Source organism: Lacerta agilis, chromosome 10 (genome assembly GCF_009819535.1).
Source record: "Lacerta agilis isolate rLacAgi1 chromosome 10, rLacAgi1.pri, whole genome shotgun sequence".
Taxonomy (NCBI): domain Eukaryota; kingdom Metazoa; phylum Chordata; class Lepidosauria; order Squamata; family Lacertidae; genus Lacerta; species Lacerta agilis.
In genome coordinates, this window is record NC_046321.1 from 63335255 (window position 1) to 63356154 (window position 20900).

A 20900-nucleotide genomic window follows, 5' to 3' on the forward strand; every position below is an offset into this window, starting at 1 on the left:
CATATGGACGAAACCCTGACTTTAGTTTATGTCAGTGGCAAATACCCCACCAACACCTATTTATTCTTTTTACCTCCAGATATTTTAACAAAAACCATTAACTATTTAACAAGCAGGAATGCATTTATTCCACAGATATGCTGCCATTCAAAGGGTTCTGTACTATTTAGGTGAAGCAGGGGGCTCTCTTAACAGCCACCACTGCTATTTACCAACAAACATGTTTCTCCAAAAGTAGAAAGCAAAGACCCGTTCCTTGGGGTGGGGGGCGGGGAATAAAATAAAGAGACATGCTAGTATGCACAAACAGTTTGGATTGCAATCATGGACTTCTTTAAAGGAAATGTTAGTAACTTTATTATAGAAGACATGGTCTTTTTTTAGAGGTGTCAAATGGTTATTACCCAAAAACAGCACATAAGATTGCAAATTCCCGTTGAAAAAATGAAAGACTTATGGGTTTGATCTTTTAGGAGTGTTACCTAGAAGCTGAGTTACTGGTGGGCTCAACCCTTCAAGGTTAGGCCAACAGAATAATTTCTCAACCGTGTTTACTTATACACTTGAACAGGGGTCAGCAAACTTTTTCAGCAAGGGGCCGGTCCACTGTCCCTCAGACCTTGTGGGGGGCCAGACTATATTTTGGAAAAAAAAATATGAATGAATTCCTATGCCCCACAAATAACCCAGAGATGCATTTTAAATTAAAGCACACATTCTACTCATGTAAAAACACGCTGATTCCCGGACCTTAGTTTGGGGACCCCTGCACTTGAACGGCAGTGTAAAAACACGCAAATAAAAGTTGGGAAAATAAAATAAAATGCCAACAAACCCAATCCCCTGTAAAATCACAGAAAAATGCTTAGCATCTACAGAAAGATAGACACATTTATCAGTGGACTAACCACTACTGTGCTATTTCTCATTAACAGATCGTGTGGCTTCGTTCTGCACTTCATGCACTGGGATCGGAAATGTCCATGTTTGTTCCAAAGAGAGCAACTAGCTGTTCTTCATAGTTCGCAATGTTCCTTTTCATTATTTCCATACAAGGTCCCAAAAGCCTTTCAAATGCCTGTACATCCATAACTAAAAATTTGGGGGGGGAAAGAAAGAGAATGAAGAAGTCCCAACATTCGCTTTGCCAAATCTAGATGATAATAGGAAGATTGTTTAAAATGCACACGTTTAAAATCAGTACAACTGGAAAGAGCGCGGCGAGATTAAAATGGCCATGTCCTTGCATGCACCAACTGTGCTTTTCCCACTGCAGTCTCTGTGGTCCTCAAAAAAAGCCTTCAATCTACAGCCAGGAGACCTCCTACAGCAGCATATGAAGTAGCACATTAGCTATTGCAACTGAGAAATCCCTGTTACAGGTAGGTAGCCGTGTTGGTCTGCCATAGTCAAAACAAAATAAAAAATAATAAAAATTCCTTCCAGTAGCACCTTAGAGACCAACTAAGTTTGTTCTTGGTATGAGCTTTCATGTGCATGCACACTTCTTCAGATACTGAAGGAATTTTTTTAAATTTTTTATTTTGTTTTGAGAAATCCCTGTCCATCTTCAAAAGTATTTCTATTTTGTTTGCCAGTCACTTTTGAGTCATTTTCATGAGTAAAGCTACATCATCATCATCATTTTTTAAAATATGTTTTAGGTGCAGAGATATTTGGATCTAGCTTCGTATTCCAAAGCTTTCAGGATGAAGAGTAACAGAGGTGATGGTGATGGTGTTTGCACTGCTTTCTCTAACACAAAGGTGGGCAACCTCATTTTGCCCAACACCAGCATCGTGTGGTTCTGACAAATCATCCCCCCCCAAAGGAATGCGTTTCTCAACAGGGAAAAAAAGTTGTCCACTCCTGCTCTAATGTGTCAATCTGAATAATAATAATAATAATAATAATAATAATAATAATAGAAAGTCTCACTGTGGGGCTAATTCATTTTCCTTTATATCCATTTGGTATGAATACTTTGAAGAGTATTTGGGTGTTTATTCAATAAAAATGGGCAGGGTACAAATATAATTAATAATTAACAACTTACAACTAACAAATAATAATTAATAATTGTAGTAATAGTAATATGTATTCAATTGCTCAAATCATTTTAGCTCTGAATCCACTGTTAGAGAAGTATGTCACCCCTCGAAGCTTGCAGTGAGTACAAATATTAATTTCTCAAGGAAGTAAAATATCCTTAAGGTTTCTGAGGACCACAGAGTACAGTTTCCATACACATGAATACAGCTTTTGAATAATATGTTGAAAGGTGTTCATATACTTCTGTGTTCATAATATTGTAAATAAAGGGATTGTTCTAATATCACCAGGTATCTTAAGCAGTAGGCACAGGTTAAGTTCTAATATGTTGATTGAACTTAATGCAACTAATGAAATTTGGCTTTATGGTATAAGAAAATATGTATTACAGAATATGCATGCTTGCCAACAGAAACTGCAGTATTCTCTTTACTACATAAAATAAAGCAAATAAAAAAACTTTGCATTACCTAAACACTTGACTGTACCGAGTGCGAATGCTGAGGCAGCTCGAGGTTTGTTAGTTACAAGAGCAAGTTCCCCAAAATACTGTCCTCTAGTGTACCTGGCAATCTCCACTGCTTCATTTTCATCTACCTCCTGCTTACCCTAAAAGGTACAGAAGCAAAAGAAAACAGTCAGACATGTATCAAACAATGGGTTACAGCCCATATAATATTCAATACATTGTGATAAATGAAATATGCCATTAAAGTTGCACAAATGCTCTTGTTACCATGTAAAGCAGCAGAAAACCTTTCAAGTTTTTTCAGTTACATTAACGCAATATGTACCTTTCTTTTCATTGTGATTTTCACTTCTCCAGATTCAACAATAAAGAAACAGTCGGCCATGTCTCCCTGTTTAAAACAAACAACCCCGCATGAGAAACATGTGTGTAGTTATTTAGTAGTTCTATTGCTTTAAAAGAAAAAAAAGCATACGAACAATGTAAAAGCAAAAACATTTATCAGTGTGACAGTGCGAAATTATCCTTTCCTTTTCTCATAAACAACTGAGCAGCTTCCACATCCTTATAATCAAAACAAGCCTAATTAATGCTGGGTCTGTTCCCATGCGTTTTGAATGCATAATGTGTAATTCAGCTGTTATTTCCTTCAGTCAATCCTCAAATATCAATTTGGGGTAAAGTAGGAAGCAGAAGCAGAACGGCCAGGGCCTGGAAGGGTGGGGCAGCGGCAGATACAGCAGCTTGCCAGAGCTTCAGCTGCCTGCAACTAATCCAGAAGGGTCCTCTTCACAGTGTTCTCTCTGAGAATTGGTGGAAATAAACCATGCACAAACAATGAGATTCTCCCAGGTGGAAAAAAAAAATTAAACAGGCGCCGAATTGGGCGGGGGGAACAGTACCTTCTCTACGTGTTCCTTCACTAACTATTCTCAAGGACTATGCCAAGAAAAATGGTAAGCTTACTTTGTGCATCCTGCTCAGAACAACAGAGAGACTACTTTTCCAAGGCCAACAGTAATCATGACACAGAGGAGCTGTTGCAGCTAGCCTGGCTAAGAAATTAGGCTCACCGTTTGATGTCCTGGTTCGTTAACTAAGCACAGTTAGAACAAACCACAGTTCCTTGAGTCCATGGTTCATACTTCAAAAGGGGCGCGGGTGGTGCTGTGGTCTAAAACCACTGAGCCTCTTGGGCATGCCGATCGGAAGGTCGGCAGTTCGAATCCCCGCAATGGAGCGAGCTCCCATTGCTCTGTCCCAGCTCCTGCCAACCTAGCAGTTCAAAAGCACACCAGTGCGAGTAGATAAATAGGTACTGCTGTGGCAGGAAGGTAAACAGCATTTCCGTGTGCTCTGGTTTTGGTCACAGTGTTCCGTTGTGCCAGAAGCTGTTTAGTCCTGCTGGCCACAGGACCTGGAAAGCTGTCTGTGGACAAACACCGGCTCCCTCAGCCTGAAAGCGAGATGAGCGCCGCAACCCCAGAGTCGCCTTTGACTGGACTTCACCGTCCAGGGGTCCTTTACCTTTAGCTTACCTACTTCAAAAGAAAGCTTATTAGAGTATGCCTCTGAATAATATTTGCTGGGTATGATAAGTGATTACTTTTGTGCTCATGCCCTGCTTGGGGGCTTCCCTTAAGCAATCTGGCAGGTCGCAGTGGAAGAAGATGGAATGCTGAACCAATAGCGCTCTTCTTATTTTCTTAGGCCCGTGGTTTAGGCAGGATCATTCCCCGTAATGCTAAATCCTGGCTTAGCATAGTATCTGAACTTGGCCAGTATGGTATAGAGATATAATAAAGCAAAATGTTTCCCCCCCCCCAAAAAAAAATCACTCTGCAGAACAGCTTTTTGTGGCATAATTCACCCAAAGAGAAGAAGAGCCTGCTAAAAGCCTGTGCATGAAGTCACAGGAAGTGGATGGGGCAGTGGCCACCAACCTTTTGGGGCCCATGGGCCCATTTGGAATTTTTAGGGGTGTGCCATGGGCATCACCCCCTCTGGTTGCTTCTCCCTCCCTTCCATGGGTCACCCTCTCCAGGCAAAAAGAGAAAGGCACACAAGCATGGATGCATAAACATTTTTTTGCTTTTCCACAGGGTTAGGGATGGGAAGGGGCCTTATCAAGTAGTCCAGTAGTCTAGAAAGTCCATGGAGAAGCAAAGTAGGAGGTCTGTGTAAGCTAATGCTGAAGTAATTACACTGCTGTTTTGTACAGGCAATTTCACCTGGAGGAAAAGAATTTAAAAGGCTATCATGTATGTTTCAAAAATAAAACAAAAGCAGCTAAACCACAGGTGGTTTATCACATGGCTTCATACAATAAGATAAAGAGACACCTTTGACTGCATAATTTATGTACATCTTCACTTGTTTAATTATTGGTATTCAAATTATCTTTTGAATTCATTTCCCAGAACTCCAGTGTTCATTGTAATTGCCTTTTAGATTACACAGCTATTTCTTGTATGTCAGATAATTCAGTCCTTCAACGTTTGAGGCTGTTCAATATGCTTTTATGTTGATGTGCTTGCAGATAAAGTCATTATACTTACTGAATAACTAGCCAAACAGAACACAAAGGCATACCTGAGCAATGATTTGTTCTCCGTCTTTGTATATTTTGGTGCCGATCACATCCACCACTTTCAAACGTTCCGAAAGCTTTAACCAAAAAAAGGAAGATGAATTTTGCTAACATATATATATGCATAACCTCCAACACTGCACAGGTAAATATGGAGATATGTGTGCTTCTCTTTTCTACTGCCTGAGGATACTTCCTGAGGATCTCATGAGGGATGTTATGTTTTGATAGGAGACTAGTTTCTGCACACAGTCACACACCTTTCTTTGCCCTCCAACCAGACAAGCAAAAGACATTATCAAAGTTCAATGACATACTGCAGCCAGGCAAGAACATTTGTGGCCTGGGAAGAGTTCAGAGGGCCAGATCGAACAGTCTGGTGAACGAACATTTGGCACCCAGGCTTGAAGTTTGCTACCCATGGCTTATGGACACGGAGAATTAAGGCAATGGACTGAAACCTGAAGAAAAGCAACTGTGGCTAACATGTATATATAGCCAACCAAAATATTTAAAGAGGCACACCAAATGACAAAAATAGGGATGGAGACTTGCAATGGACAAGATACCTGGAAACAGAATATGTACATGATAAGTAAGGATCACTGGAGTACAAAAACAAACCTCATAGTAAAACAGTTTTTATTTATAGCAAATCTATTAAAGGCATGCACAACGTTCGTTAAAAAAATTAATTCCCCATTATTATTCCAGATGTTGAATTAATTACACCAAAATGTATTTGCAAAAAAAAACAACCAACACCCCACCTTTTTGAAGTAAAAGAGAAGGAAAATAACTGTGTTAGAGTAAATTAAACAATACTAATAACATAACTTACTTCTAAAGACTTAAGGAAGGGCAACGACTCAATAAAATTTTCATACATTCTTCTCTTTTTGGCATTGTTTTTTACAATAATTCTTCGAAATGTGACTCTGTCCTTTAAAAAAAAGAAAAGAAAACTGTATTAAAGTTCAAAGTTAAAATGGCAGGTTAAAAACAACGATTTGTGCGATTATTTAAACACAGCAGCTAAGCAAACATTTGTGTATACTTAAGTCGATTTTGGACCACACATACACACACACACACACACACACATATATATTTTAAAAACCCACTGATAGGACAAGTCCGAAGGAAATACAAACTTACCAAACCCCACACAGCACCAGGAGAGGTAGCGATGATTGTAGCCGCTCTGGGTGTATTGTACATTAAAGCCAGCTCACCAAAGCTCCCCCGGTTGTCATACGTGCCAACACACCTTCCAACACCTTCACATTTCACATAGATATCGTAAGTCCCTCTATAAGATAAACATAAAGTGAACACAGATTGAGTGTGCAATGCTGGAAATTTTAAAATAAAAGAAATGCTGATATTGCTTACATCAAAAATGCATCCTTCCTTATCAGAATTAAGGGGTGGGGTGTGGCCCCAAAATTTAACACTTACCTCTGCAGCATTCATTTTTCCCCCCCACTGTACAATGCGGAACCACAGCAGAGATGATGAAATCCACAACATCCACAGTGTTACCAGTATAGCAAGGATTTGAATCCGGTCTCCTAGCTCTATCTCTCTGTTATTTACTAAAGCACACTGGCTTAAACTGCTTCTTAATCTCAACCGAGCTCACACCAACAAAAAGTAAACTTCTAATACTTTTCTTATTTTTTTAGGTGGAGCATAGTCTTATTTGTCAATAGGCCACTTTACATGTTAAACTACCTGGCCTTGCTATTGGATCTACATTCAATAGGAACCCCAAGCCCATCCCGGCTCTGTTACAAGAGTGTCTGTATGATACATGTATGAATGCAATCTATGGACATAATCACAACTGGCATGGTTAATTTACTGGATTGTGCACACTATGTTGCTCATAGAGAATACTTTTTGTTCATCTGATTTCTGCCATGCATGGCCATTTATAATGCAAACAGCCAAGGCAAATCAGAGGTCCTCTGTCAGTGACACAGGTGGGCTGTGGTCGGGAAGTGGAAGTTGGGAGGAGCACGATTGGGTTTGATTTGCATGGAGGAGTGTGTGTTGTGTGCAGTGTGTGTTGTGTGCAGTGTGTGTTGTGTGCAGTGCTGACCCTATGGAGGCAGTCAAAAGCTCGGGGGGGGGGGTCCTCATGCACTCTCTCTAGTGGGATAACATTGAATTAAGAAAGCTTGATTGTAATTTTCTTTCCACATCAAATCAATATTATTTTAATCCATTGTCGTGGAACCCCTAAAAAGCATGAGGCGCATAGGCCTGTGCCTTCTCTGCCCATTGTGTGTGGTGGGGGTTTGTTTGCCTTGGAAGTATATTGGGTGCCAGTGAAGAAGATGCTGCAACTATTGCTCTGGCAGGGGCAAAGGGAAATATGGCCGAATAAAGGCGGTGCAGGTATGGATACTTGCATAATATTCCCCTTATTAGATATTTAGGGGCATCACATTGACACCATAGAACACTTCTGCTACACTGCCAGTATGCTCCCAGGTGCCTTTTCCAGGTTTTGCTTTTAGCATTGAGACCGAAGAGACCACATAACCCTGTAGATTCCTACCCAAGGCACCGCTGACAGTACTACATGCCCCAGAGGTATGTTTAGTTTTCAACAGAAACCAGGCTTGTAGTGTTGCAGTTCCAGCACCCCGGAATCAATTACCAGCTGAAATTAGACAAGCCCCCTGGAATCATGATGCCCAGGTGAGTGCTGAACACATTTCTAAGAAGTCTTCCTCAGTCATTGACGGAATATTAATTGTACATCTGTAGAAATGCGTTTATTGGTTTAAGAGTTTGTAAGGAAGGTTTTGTTGCTTTTAGAAACACTTATCTCATTTTTATATTGTAGACCACTTAGATGGCTTAGTGCCATGAAGCAGTTTATAAATTGGGAAAATAAAAAGTGTAAATAAAGTATTGCAGGTTTTCTCCAAATAATGTTGGGACTCTCAGGCCCTCCACACAACCGCACTGTACATATAATAAAATAAAAACACTTACCGATCAATTACATAGAAGTTGTCACCATCATCACCTTGATCAATGACATGCTCCCCTCCTTCAGTCAACTTCTCAAACATGGCATCTAATACCTGAGACATCTGCTCCTGTTAATCAAGAATATTCATTCATTTATTGCATTTATTGCTCACTTTTCTTTCCAAGAGCTCAGAGCAGTTCCATGATCCCCATGTCTATCCAAGAAGCTAATTTAAATGCTACTCTCAAATGCAATGACTTGAGACTTAAAAAAAGGGGGGGAACCTGGCTCATTTTTGTGACCCGTTGTGACATGCATGTCCAGGTTGTGTTTTTTTAGTTTATTACACTGGCACTTAGGTCTGCTTTAGACGTGATGCAGAGGAGGAGACAGGCTCCCTCTAACTCATGCCTACCCTCTCTGAAGGAAATTTTTCCTCCTTTCCTCTTCTAGTGTCAGCTGTGATACAGCATTCTCTCTCTAAGCAGATTCTGAAGCTGGCTTACCAAGGGTAGAATTAAACCTGATCAGCACAGTGCAGACATAATAATAATGCAGATGAAGATAGGCAAAAAGGAAGCAGGGGGTGAGCACTCAGCCTGTTCCTGATCTTTTAACTATGATTAAGAAATTGACAGTATACTGTATTATGTTTGCTTCAGGCTTCAGTCTTGGGCTCATGTGCACCTGAACAATTATTTTCCTTGACTTTCTAGATGTAAGACTGTGGTCCTTTCCGCCTGAAAATGAAAAACAAACCGGCCCTCCAGGCCATTTATTGTATAGATAGGGCCTCTCCAACATAATGCACTCAAGAGTGTGCTTCTTAAATGATTGTATGTGACAAATTATAACGGAAAACGTAACTTCTAAAAAAAAAAACCTTTAAAATCTACCATGGCCAATTTCACCAGTTAGTTTAAATGTTTGCTTTCTCTTTATAGCTTGGTTTGTATTGAACTCAGATAACACAGCAGCATAAAATCGGTATTTCACCAAAACGCAACACACAGAAAGGGTATCAGCTAAATTTTGGTCTGTAATCTGTAACCCTTTCCTAGACTATGGTCAATAACTTCAGCATCTTCCTCTTCCACACTCCCTCCCCAACGATACTCAATTCAGGAACACTGTTATGAAGTGATGTGCTTTTTTTTTTAAAGTGGCATCAATTACAACAAAGGCAAGCTTCATACAGTGCACTGGTAGTTTCTGGTAGCCTCTCAAGGGAACTGAAATGGCATTGTTTGTCCATTGCTAGACACATCCTAGGACTCCCACCCCCACCCCCACAAAAAGCCCATGCCAATGAAAATAAAGAGGAAAATGCTGGAGAAAACTTGTTCACTTGAAATTTTTCAGCACATGTCAAAGAGGGAGCCCATTTTTCCTGTTCAAATTTTAAATTTTAACCAAAAGGAAATTGCCTTTTTTATGCAGTGCAATCAGCTCCAGTAGATTCAAAGACCCATTTGGCTATCCAATTTAAGAAAAAGTGGTCTGCAAAACACAAGCAGTTAAGAATAATCAGTTTGTCAATGAAAAGGGGGGGGGAGGCTTAAAAACCACTGCAAACCAGCAATGTGAAAGGGTTTAAGGCATGCTGAGCCAAGGCTAGGGTCCAAAGCCATAATATAGAAGCCGTGGGAAGATTGAGACACACAGCCAGAGTTTCATCCCCACTGCCAAAAAAGGCGGCAACTTTCAGGCAGGGAAAATTGTTACACCACAGCCAGCCAGCCAGCCAGCCAGCCAAACCCTGGGCTGCATGTGTGTCCTATCATGTCACATGTATAAGATAATAAGATGCACAAAACACTTCCGGCAACATCCACTATGAGGGTTTTGTGCACACAAAAAGTATCCACAAAGATGGATAATCTTGATTTATTTAGACCATTTCTTTACTGCTCCATATGCTCTAACCCAGTGTTTTTCAACCTTTTTTGGGCAAAGGCACACTTGTTTCATGAAAAAAATCACGAGGCACACCACCATTAGAAAATGTTAAAAAAATAACTCTGTGCCTATATTGACTATATATAAAGTAATTCTCTTGAATAGGAATCAAATAAACAAATTTTTCCCACGGCACACCAGGCAACATCTCGCGGCACACTAGTGTGCCACGGAACAGTGGTTGAAAAACACTGCTCTAACCCAGGCTTCCTCAACCTCGGCCCTCCAGATGTTTTTGGCCTACAACTCCCATGATCCCTAGCTAGCAGGACTAGTGGTCAGGGATGATGGGAACCATAGTCTCAAAACATATGGAGGGCCAAGGTTGAGGAAGCCTGCTCTAACCACTGTACAGTCAAACGTCGGTTGTCAAACGTAATCTGTTCTGGAAGCCCATTCAGCTTCCAAAACGTTCAACAACCAAGGTGCGGCTTCCAACTGGTTGTAAGAGCTTCCTGCATTCAAGCGAAAGCTGCATCAGACGTTCAGGTTCCGAAAAATGTTCGAAAACCGGAGCATTTACTTCCGGGTTTTCAGCATTCGGGAGCCGAGGTTTGACTGTACAGCAAATGGAAACAACAAATTTTTTTACAAAAACCCACAATATGTTTACTACCCCAACCTTCTCTCTCTCTCTCTCTCTCTCTCTCTCTCTCTCTCTCTCTCTCTCTCCTTCTGTTCTTCCCAAACTTATACCGTCTATAACATTAGTGTCTCACATCGAATATAACTGATCTGTAGAAAATATTTTATTAGTGGAAAACTGAGACACCGTATGCACTTTTCTAATTCAAGAAAATATTTAACCAAAAACATTTTAAAAAAAATCCACAATAAAACCATTCATATGAATTTCTAATAAATATACAAAGATAGTTTCCCCTCTTCCTCCAACACACTTCCCCCCTCGATACCTCTAAGCCTCATGGTTCTCATCTAGGACTCTATTAACTGGCCCAGGCTCAGACCCAAGACCTGGATCGCCTGCAAAATCTCGCAATGAAGACAATTCCTAAAACCTGCTCATATCACCCGAGTCTCTCATTCTAGGCTTGTCTTATGGGCAGGCATCAAGGTTCTGGTACTGTATGATCCAGAACTAAAAAGCATAGCAGTTGTCTCTTGCAATAAGACATTCAAGACAAAATACGTAATAAATCTGTCTCTCTTAATAAGCACATACTGTATTTAAGTATTCAGTAGAATTGTTTAGAATTTGAAATTAAGAAAGCAAAAAGAGCAAAGTTAAGTTAGCTAATCTACCTATCTCAACATTCTGGCATACCAGACAGGGAATTTCATTCGTGTGTTTGTTTGTGTGTGTGTGTGTGTGTGTGTGTGTGTGTTGAAAATGGTAAAGCTAAGGGTAAAGGGACCCCTGACCATTAGGTGCAGTCATGTCCGACTCTGGGGTTGCGGCACTCATCTCGCGTTACTGGCCGAGGGAGCCGGCGTGCAGCTTCCAGGTCATGTTGCCAGCATGACAAAGCTGCATCTGGCGAACCAGAGCAGCGCACGGAAACGCCATTTACCTTACCGCCGGAGTAGTACCTATTTATCTACTTGCACTTTGTCATGCTTTCGAACTGCTAGGTGGGCAGGAGCTAGGACCGAGCAACAGGAGATCACCCCGTCGCGGGGATTCGAACCGCCAACATTCTGATCAGCAAGCCCTAGGCTTTGTGGTTTAACCCACAGCGCCACCCGCGTCCTGTTGAAAATGGTACTTCTGGCTAACAGCATAACACGAATTTTTCATTTATTTATTCTTGTGTGCTTACTAGCTAGCCTGGCTCCTTGCCAATGACCTGCTCTCAATGTTTTCATTGGGTTTGGACACTACTTGCCTCATGCTAGGGGCCATCCCAATTGTAAACATTGTCACTTGGGAGACCTCAACATCCCATAAAAGCAGAATTAGAAGGAGAGATGTCACTGAGTGCAGCCTTTCCTATCATAATGCTGCAGCGATGGGAAAGGTTATGCTTGGCAGATTTTCAACTTCTATGTGGCCCTTAAAAATACAGGAGCTTTCTCAAGATGTGGACCTTGCCATCTTATGCTCCCCCGTTGGCTTTCTGGCCCCCAGTTTCTAAACTCCCTGGTCTTTACACCCCCCCCTTCTGCCAACACCCCACAGGCCTTTTTGTTTCTAGTCCTTTAGTCACAACATCCCCTCCCCCAACTTTCTTCAACCTTATTTCTCAGCGTTCCGTTGTGTCTTCAAGTTCCTGCTTATTATCCCAATGAATAGTAAAGCCTGCCTTTATTCCACCATCCTAGCTCCTAGTCAGGACCCTGAGCAGATCAGTACCCTTGATTTTCTCTCTCCCTGCCTGCTACACACACCTTCCTAATTTAAAACAGTCTATCTTCTCTGCCCATCTTTTCTTCAGAATTGTGTCTGACTCCATCTATTCTTCCCTCAGGTTCCTGTATTTAGGTCCACAGCCAACAATGTGCTTTCCTTCTGCCAACACTTACTTAGCTTCCCCGCCTCTTCTCACTGAGCCTTCCTACCCCGCCACAAATCTCCTTCTCTCCCCTATGGTTTCAGTACCAGCCAAACTGACCTTTCGCTTTCTCAAACTGTTGGATATGTTCTATAGACATCCTGCGTTTCCTTCCCCTGCATTTAAGCCTTGTAAATGTTCTTAAGACCTTGCATCGGTTCGAGTAATAGATGCCACAGGCTTCGTCATCCCTGCTGCTGCCGCAAAATCCCTTAGCACATTTCAGTATAGATGGTGCTTTGTTCCCATGTTATGCAAATAGATTGCATACTGAAGCAAAATGGTTCTGACTAATCCGTAAGTCACCATTTGCTTGCTTTCTAAGAAAGATCTAATACAAGGGAACGCTGTTTACTTGCGCTCTTCAGATAAAATTCGACCTCAAAGTGGAGGAAAAGTAATTAAAATTCAGGGCTCTGTAATGTAGTATTTATAAAGAATTCAGCTATACACAAGCTTATTTCAAAATGCTGTGAAATACTACATGGCAAGGGGAGGGGGAATATCTAGTACACATACAACACACATACACAGTTTGCAAGCCAAAATGTGTGAACAATTCCTTCTTGCTTCAAAAGTATGGTACTGTAAAACAGAATCAATGTCTCCAAATTTTTATGTGCCATAATGGTGATTTACCTCCAAAGTTGTGTTGTCAGGACGCCTTCCACAAAGCGTTACAAAAAGCTACCCTGTGCCAAATTTCCACAGCAAACGTGGATCAGATGCTGAAACAGAGCCAGGAGCTATACACAAGTTCAGCACTTGCTGAGCATACACAACTCTGGTGGTAATTTGGCATTCAGCCTGCAAGGAAAGAGATGCAGGTGGACAGGAAAGGGATATTGGCATTGCTATATACCCTAGACCGGGGGTCAGCAACCTGCGGCTCCGGAGCCGCATGCGGCTCTTTTACATGGCTGCCGCGGCTCTGGGACTCTGGGGCAGATACGCCCGCCCACTTCTCCAGCTGGCCAGCGGAAGCGACCGCCCTCCAGCTGGCCGGTGGCCCGCCCTCCGGAGGCTGAGGGCGCTGCTCAGGGGCGTATCCAGGATCACCTGGCCTTGAACAGCGGGGCAGCGGGGCTCGGAGGCAGTGGGGACGCAGTAGAGGTGGCGCAGCTCAGCTGAGGGCTCTGGCGGGGAGCGCGCCTGAGGCGCGTGCGCTCCTTCGGGAAGAGATGGAGCTGGGCGAGTGGGAGGGGGAACTTTGAAGACCCCGCCTCCGCCTCCGAAGCAGGCGTCCATGGGAGAGGCCGCCCCCCCCAAGCCTGCCTGGCGGGACCAACCCTGCCCAGCTCCGGGAGTCTTCCTAGCGTGGGAGGCGGCCTTGGGGCGGACAGGGGAGCTCTGGGGTTGGCAGCTATGTGGGACCCCGCGGCATCCAGAGGCACCTGGGAGACAGGAAGGATGGGGGCAGGAAGGGGGCCTTCAGACGCGTCCCCGCACGGGCACTGGAGGCCAGGACTCCTCGGCTGGGTCGTGGGACCGCGGGGGCGGGCTGGCTGCAGTTCCTCTCGGAAGGCTGCTGGCTGCTGCGTTGAGGCGACGACGAGGTAGGCAGCTGTGGGCTGGGCCAGGGGCGGCGGGTGGCAGGCGAGGGCGAGGGGGGGAGCCCTCTTTTTAAAAATGGTCGAGGAAGCGGCGCCTGTTTCCCTGCCGCTGCCTCCTTCACTCCTGGTTCCACTCGCAGCATCAGACCGCGCTCTCGCGGGCGCGCGTCTCTCTCAGCCCCGGAGCAAGGCCGGGACGTTTTGCAGTTTTTCCTCTGTCCTGAGTGTGTGTTAGGGGAGCCTTGACAAAGCACCTGTTGGCGTGGAAGAGAGGAGTCCTAACTTGGATCTGTGTTCATGTGCAAAATCTATCGCCATTATCATTAAAGGGGCAGGGAACTCCCCTAAAAAGGTTTGAACACTACGAACTACTACAGCCACCTTTATGCAAGTCAGCACAAACATCACAGGCTTCTCTGGTGCAATTCTGTGCTTTATTTAGCAAGAGAGGAGGTTGGAAGAGGTGAACATAGCCTCTGGTCTGAAATATTAAGAGTAAAAGACACTAAGATTATTGTAAAAGCCAGCAGTCTTCAATTAGACATGGGACAAACATTTAACACAAGTGTGCAGTTGAGGACTCATTTTTTTTTTTTAAACAAATCAAATATTTGTATGCTGTTGCAACCCACCTTGGACCAGGCTGTGACCTGGTAGTGGTCCCCAGGGTGGATAAAAATGAATGATTTTTTTAAAAAATAAATAGATTATTTTTTTATTTAAATCGGATTTTTTTTTATTTAAATCGGATTTTTTTTTATTTAAATCGGATTTTTAAAAATAAAATGCAGTGTTATATTTGTTTTAAATGTCGCAATGGTTTTGCGGCTCCCAGGTTTTTTTTCCCCTTCGGAAACGGGTCCAAGTGGCTCTTTTGGTCTTAAAGGTTGCAGACCCCTGCCCTAGACCAAAAGCAGATGATTCAGGTTTAGGGAAGGATCCTGTGGCCTACTGCTACTGCAGTAATTTGCAACTATGGGAGACACATCTCCCTGGGAGAAACCAGTCCTTTATTTTTCCTATACTGCTCTTAAATCTCCCCTGCACACATGGGCATCCATGGTGCAGGGGGGGGGAGTGCAAGGGAGCAATGTGCCTCCTGGATAATCCCCCAAATTTCCAGCTTAAATTTAAAAAGAAGAGTAGGCTTCTAGCATTTTTAGAACCTGAGATACAAGACAAAATGCAGAGGCAATGTGTTTATGTTTCTGTGGAAAAATTAGCCTGTTCCCTGCACCAGTGTTTTGCACACCCACCCACAAAAAAGGTCCTTCAGACACTCATCCCTGCACCTCAATCAGTTATAACAAAGGCGCTTGCCACGAAGAACTTCGGGTCCTGGAGAAGACACAGTATTTAACAGGTGTTACACTCAACCAAATAGTTACACAAATGCTACAAAAACAGAGTGAAATTAGTCCATACTTGCTATACGCTAGTGCCCTTTGTGCACCGATTTTCCACGTTATAGAACTGACTCCAATACTCCCTGCAATACATGAATATCAGACTACCAGAAACTGCTTTGTACTGAGTCAATCCATTCACTCATCTAGGCCAATAGAGTCTACAATGACTGAAAGCGGCACTTTCAGAGTTTCAGACAGCATTCCAGCACTACCCGGAGAAGCCAAGGACCGAACTTGGAACCTTTTGGTTTTCAAAGCTACCTTTGAGCTATGCCCATTCCCAGCTCATAAGCATGATTATTATAGCTTCGGGAACTCCACTTTTCTGCTACAATGCACAGTCCTTCATCAAGCTACAAATAGGAAAGCAGGAGCCTTCGACACGCACACAACCCCTAGCAGAAATGCAGCAGATTGTGTCTAGATGGTTAAAAATAAATGCATATTAAGTTTGGAGTAGAGCAACTAGGCAAAAAATGCAAAACAGATTAAGTGACATCAATGTTACTCTAAACAACTTTTATAATATATCAAGTTCATACAAGCAAACATGAGCCTTTGGAAACAAAGAATATAACAATTCTAACAGCTTATCTTAAAAGAATGTTGGTATTGTTTGTTACAGACAATACTGTACCTTCTCTTGATATTGACACCAACTTTCACAATGATTTGTTGTTAAAGGAACAAAACCCCAGAATCATGCTTCATCTCAGAATTTCTCTGAAAGATGAATCTCTTAAGTGTTTCTGGGATCGTTAAAAGAAATGAAGTCACCACTTACTGGATCTAGGTTCTTAAATAGAAGTATATCTTTGCAAGCTTCTTGCAGTCTGTTTCTTTGATCATCTGTTTTGGGGTGAATAATCTGGAAGAAATAATTGCAATTTCTATTTCACTACTCTTAGTCTTAAGAAAAATGATCCTAAAAGAGGCCAAAGGACAATTTAGATGAACACTCCTGGAAAGCGAGATATAAGTCATACTACTGTACTAAATAAATATTGTCAGGGAAATAACTGAGACTTTCTGAATTTTAAATCAATCTCAAATTAAAAAGACACAGCACAGGAATGATGAAAGGAAACTTTAGTCTTTGATTCCTATCAAAGGGAAATTACAATAAAGATGACGGTGAAAGAAAAGGGTTTTTTAATTTATATTTTAACACATTTTTCAAAAACATATGTGATACAACTTCTATTAAGGAGTGTGTTTGCATATTTTCTGAATTTGTCTTCCAATAATAAAAACACACATTTAGACTACTGAGTCAACATACCCTTGATTCAGTTTCATCCTCTTCTTCATCAGGATTATAAGCTTCTGCGCACACTACAAAAACAATGAAAATATGAACTGAGTTTCAAACCAAATGCTCTCAGAATTCCATTTTTAGACCAGCATTCAATGGTGAACATTTAGAATTTTGTTATTTTGTTGTAGCTTGTTGTTTATCGTCTTGCATTTCTCGAAAGAAAAGCACTTGAAATGAACAAATCAAAACAAGTATATTTAAAGGCTTTGTGCAAATATATGATTCCCTTTGTATTTTTCTTTCATTGGGCCAAAAGAAACCAGCTCCTTCAATCTTTCCTATGGAATATCTTCTAGATTCTTCCAATAAATTTTGACCAGGCTCAAACAAACACAGGGCTCAAAGTGAGCACCTTGGTAGTATGCCAATCCCATTACCCAACACTCTCATCTCATGCAAGCTCATTAACCCTCTTTTTTTCCCCAGTGCAAAGAACAAGTTTTGACTGTATTTCTTGAGACACCTCACTGCCATTTCCCTATGATTTGGCTTGCGCATGGCAACAAGAAGCGAAGAGGTATAAAATAGGTGTTCCACCAAAGCTACATTTGCATGCCTGTTTCTGCTGCTGCCATCTTGTGAATGAAGCAGTGTGAAGATGGATGCCACACCAAAAAATGCAAAATGCAAATGCTCAGAGGTACTTGGTTCTTGATTATTACATTGTGCATGTGCCGGAGTTCTGTCCCAGCAATGGAAGAAAATCCATTGCTAAGCACCAACATTTCCAGGGTTGAACCATTCCTGGCTAGAATGGGTTTGCTCCACCTGCTAATGCACAAATCCCTTCTCTCAAACTAGTGTGGCCATCCTGGGCACATCCAGGAATTTGCTAATATCCGACTGTCATATGTTAGAAAGCACACAGCACCATAATCAAAACTTGTGATTTTATCTTATTTTTAATTTAAGTCCCAGTATCAGAAACAAGGTGCAGTAAAATGTGCCATGGACAAAACAAAACAATGGAGTCTTGAACTGAAATACTGAACCACTCAGAAAGTTTTTAGCACCACAGTCATCTGTAACCCTCTGTGGTATCATCTGTCTGGACGCTAAAAGCTTCAGAAATGACTGGGACCATTTATGCAAGTGCCGTTTAAATCAGGTTTTGCCATTGTTTGTCCTCAGTCACTTCCACATATCACTTCCTTCAGGTGTAGAAGTCTGAGTACCAGCCATGTCTACATAAGCATCTTCTCTCCTACTTCCTATTTCACATAACTTAACACAATAGATTCCATCACAAAATGTCTGCATAGCATTTTATCACTAAATACATGTTGCAAGCGGCACCGTCTTAAAACAGGCATTCCCTCCTGTGTATCCATGGGCTTTTCTCAGCACACCTTAGAACACCTTTTTAAGCAAAATATTTTTAATTGAAACGATCAGCCAACTAAATGTTGCAGTCCAAGGTTTCAAGTCACCACAGTTCATTCTTCACCAGTTATTTGTTTATCAAACTGGCAGCATCGCCATTTTTGAAGCAGTACCAAGGTTTACGCTCTTCTGTGAGCCGTGTTTGCACACTTAGCCAGAAGCGTAGCTGTTTGCTTACACCATCTCACATCTGGTATCTGGCTGAGTATATATCTTAACATAAAAGTTCAGCCAATGCTTCTTCCACAGAAGATATTTCTTTGTCAATCTGGACAGCGTTGCATAAAGACTACCTTGCCCTAGAAATGCTACATTTCTTCTTATTCAAATCCCTGAGCATATCCAGGACTATATTTCAATTCAATTCAACACCTTTATTGGCAAATATAAGACAATAGAATCATAAAAAGGCCATCCATATGCATTATATTTATATTACATACAGTAAAAAGGGGATCCTCCTCAGCCTATTATGTAGACCAAACTACCCCTGATTTAACTTCAAAGATCCTGGTCAGAAATTGTACCAAAGCTATAGTGAGTGTTGGGGAGTCATCTCTCAAAAGGAAATGCACCTTGAGTTGTTTGTTAGGTGGGGCCTCAAGCCATAGAGAGGATGTTATAAAATCAGCACGGAGGATGTTAAAAAGAGGACAGTCCAGAATTATGTGGTCTAGAGAATCGGGTACATTCTGGCCACAGGTGCAGAGTCTATTCGATCCAGGACTATATATTTTATGTGAACGAAGTCATAAAAGTTATTTTATGTTCAACAGTAGCTCCTGATATAAATTAAACAAGGGAGAGCAAAGGCCCTAAAGCAGTGGTTTTCAACCAGTGTGCTGTGACACCCTGGGGTGTCTTGAATAGTGGACAGAGGTGCCACAGGCAACTCTGGCCTCTGTCCCTCTTTCCTTCCCTCCCTCCGCTGATGCCCTCTTGCATCTCTGTGACCCAAAGGCTTGCACAGATGTTTGTTGCAGCAGCCCTGGGTACAAGCTCAGCGGGTGAATGGTGCCTCTGGGGCTGGCCAGGGGGTGCTGGTTGCCAGGAGCTGGTGTGGCCTCAGAGTAAGCAAGCTGGCAAGGGGGCCCAGCCAACCAGTGCGCCAGCCCTTGCTGTTGGGAATGGACAGACAAGTCCCAGTCCCCTGTAGGACAGTGTAAGGAGGCACTTCTCTTTGGGGCTGGGTAGGGGGGGGCAGCTCAGAGATCAGGGCAGCAGCAGCAGCGGCTGCCCAGAGGACTCGCAAGGAGAGGAGGCTGAAGGAACATTCCACAAGGGAGGGTGTTCTAAAAAGGGTGAGAGGCTGCCAGCTCTGCAGACAAGGGGAAACATAACTGGGCTCCTTAGCCCCGCAGGGGTGGCACAGAAAGAATGCAGTTGGTCAAGGGAGCTGTGGACTCAAAAAGGTTGAAAACCTCTGACCTAAAGCATTTTTAACACTATCAGCGTAGCCCCCATCTTGTCTCTTGATAGCTGCACGTTCATAGCCTTAGAAGCCAGCAGTCCCAAATAACTGCATTTGTAAGTTTCCTTTTGTAGGTCTCATATACACAACCTCACATCAGTCCTGCAAGTGAGGTTTCTTTTTCCAACATTTAAAGCTGAAGCACTGATGTGTCCAAGGCAAAAGTACACAGCAGAGCTGAGATGTGAATTCTAGTCTCCCAAGGGAGGTCCCTCATGCATCACCAAAGGACAGGACACAAAAGAACTTAACCTTGCATATACTAAGTTATATGCACACACGCAAATGCAGAAACTAGAATTTAAACAGAAGTACAATACCTCTCATCACATGGGGGGAAGACTCTGATCAAGTGACCTGCTCATTCTTCTGCCTAGGAGTTAACTGCTGGTAGGCAAGGCCCTGCTACTCTCCCTTTTATCTTTCAACAGGACTTAGACCAGACAGCCCTTCAAACAGAGGACCTTCTTCTGAAAGCAGGATACATCGCTACCCCGGGCTCCCCAATTTGAATTCGTCACTCTGTTTAGTAGGCCACAACAGCAAACCAATAAAACACGAGCCTGAGGATTGATTCATTTATTCACTCAGAAGAATATCTCTCCAGAACTCTTAGGGGTCACTGTGTTTGGGCTGAGATGGAGTTGCCAGTTGGCCAACTTATGATGGCTGCAGCCTTGGCTCTTAGCCATTTGGGGCTCCATGTACTTCTCATTTGAGGGCAGTCTTGTACCACCAACTACTGTTTTCTCCCATGGCTTACTTTAAGTATGCTAGAGTATATGCCATGCATTCCATTTTGGAAACATCATGCTTGCAGTGGCTGCAAAAATCATAATGAGGTGAGGATGGGTTTGCTTGTTTATTTAAAAAGTTCTAGGCTACCCATTAATAAAACTGTCAAAAGTGGCATGCAGGTAAATAATAGAAACAATCACAGTATATACGGAACAACTGCATGGAAAAAATATTCAGCAAAAGGATAAAAGCTAATCAGCCTAGTTACATTCCACGATGGAAGGCCTGGGAAAATGGAAACAATCTTTGCCTAACTCCAAAAAAAGACAACACAGTTGGGCGCCAAGCAAGCCACTCCATAAACACCTTGCCTGAAAAGGCCTTCTCTGTCTGGTCATCAGCCACCTAGCTTCAAATAATGTAAACATTTGATGCTTTTGAATTATGGTGCTG

The 20900-nt window shown here is 42.4% G+C and overlaps 1 protein-coding gene across 1 annotated transcript in view; it reads right to left on the reverse strand.

Annotated features, from left to right (window-relative positions):
• Positions 1–826: 826 nt before the first annotated feature.
• Positions 827–20900, reverse strand: part of PRKAR2B (protein kinase cAMP-dependent type II regulatory subunit beta) — a 55715-nt gene continuing 35641 nt past the window's right edge. The window contains exons 3-11 of the mRNA XM_033162111.1: positions 16820–16872; positions 16322–16405; positions 8124–8230; positions 6270–6423; positions 5953–6054; positions 5114–5188; positions 2847–2912; positions 2523–2661; positions 827–1092 (exon numbers count right to left, since the gene is read on the reverse strand). Coding sequence (XP_033018002.1) covers positions 959–1092; positions 2523–2661; positions 2847–2912; positions 5114–5188; positions 5953–6054; positions 6270–6423; positions 8124–8230; positions 16322–16405; positions 16820–16872 — 914 coding nt within the window. The 3' untranslated portion in view covers positions 827–958. The remainder of the gene's footprint in view (positions 1093–2522; positions 2662–2846; positions 2913–5113; positions 5189–5952; positions 6055–6269; positions 6424–8123; positions 8231–16321; positions 16406–16819; positions 16873–20900) is intronic.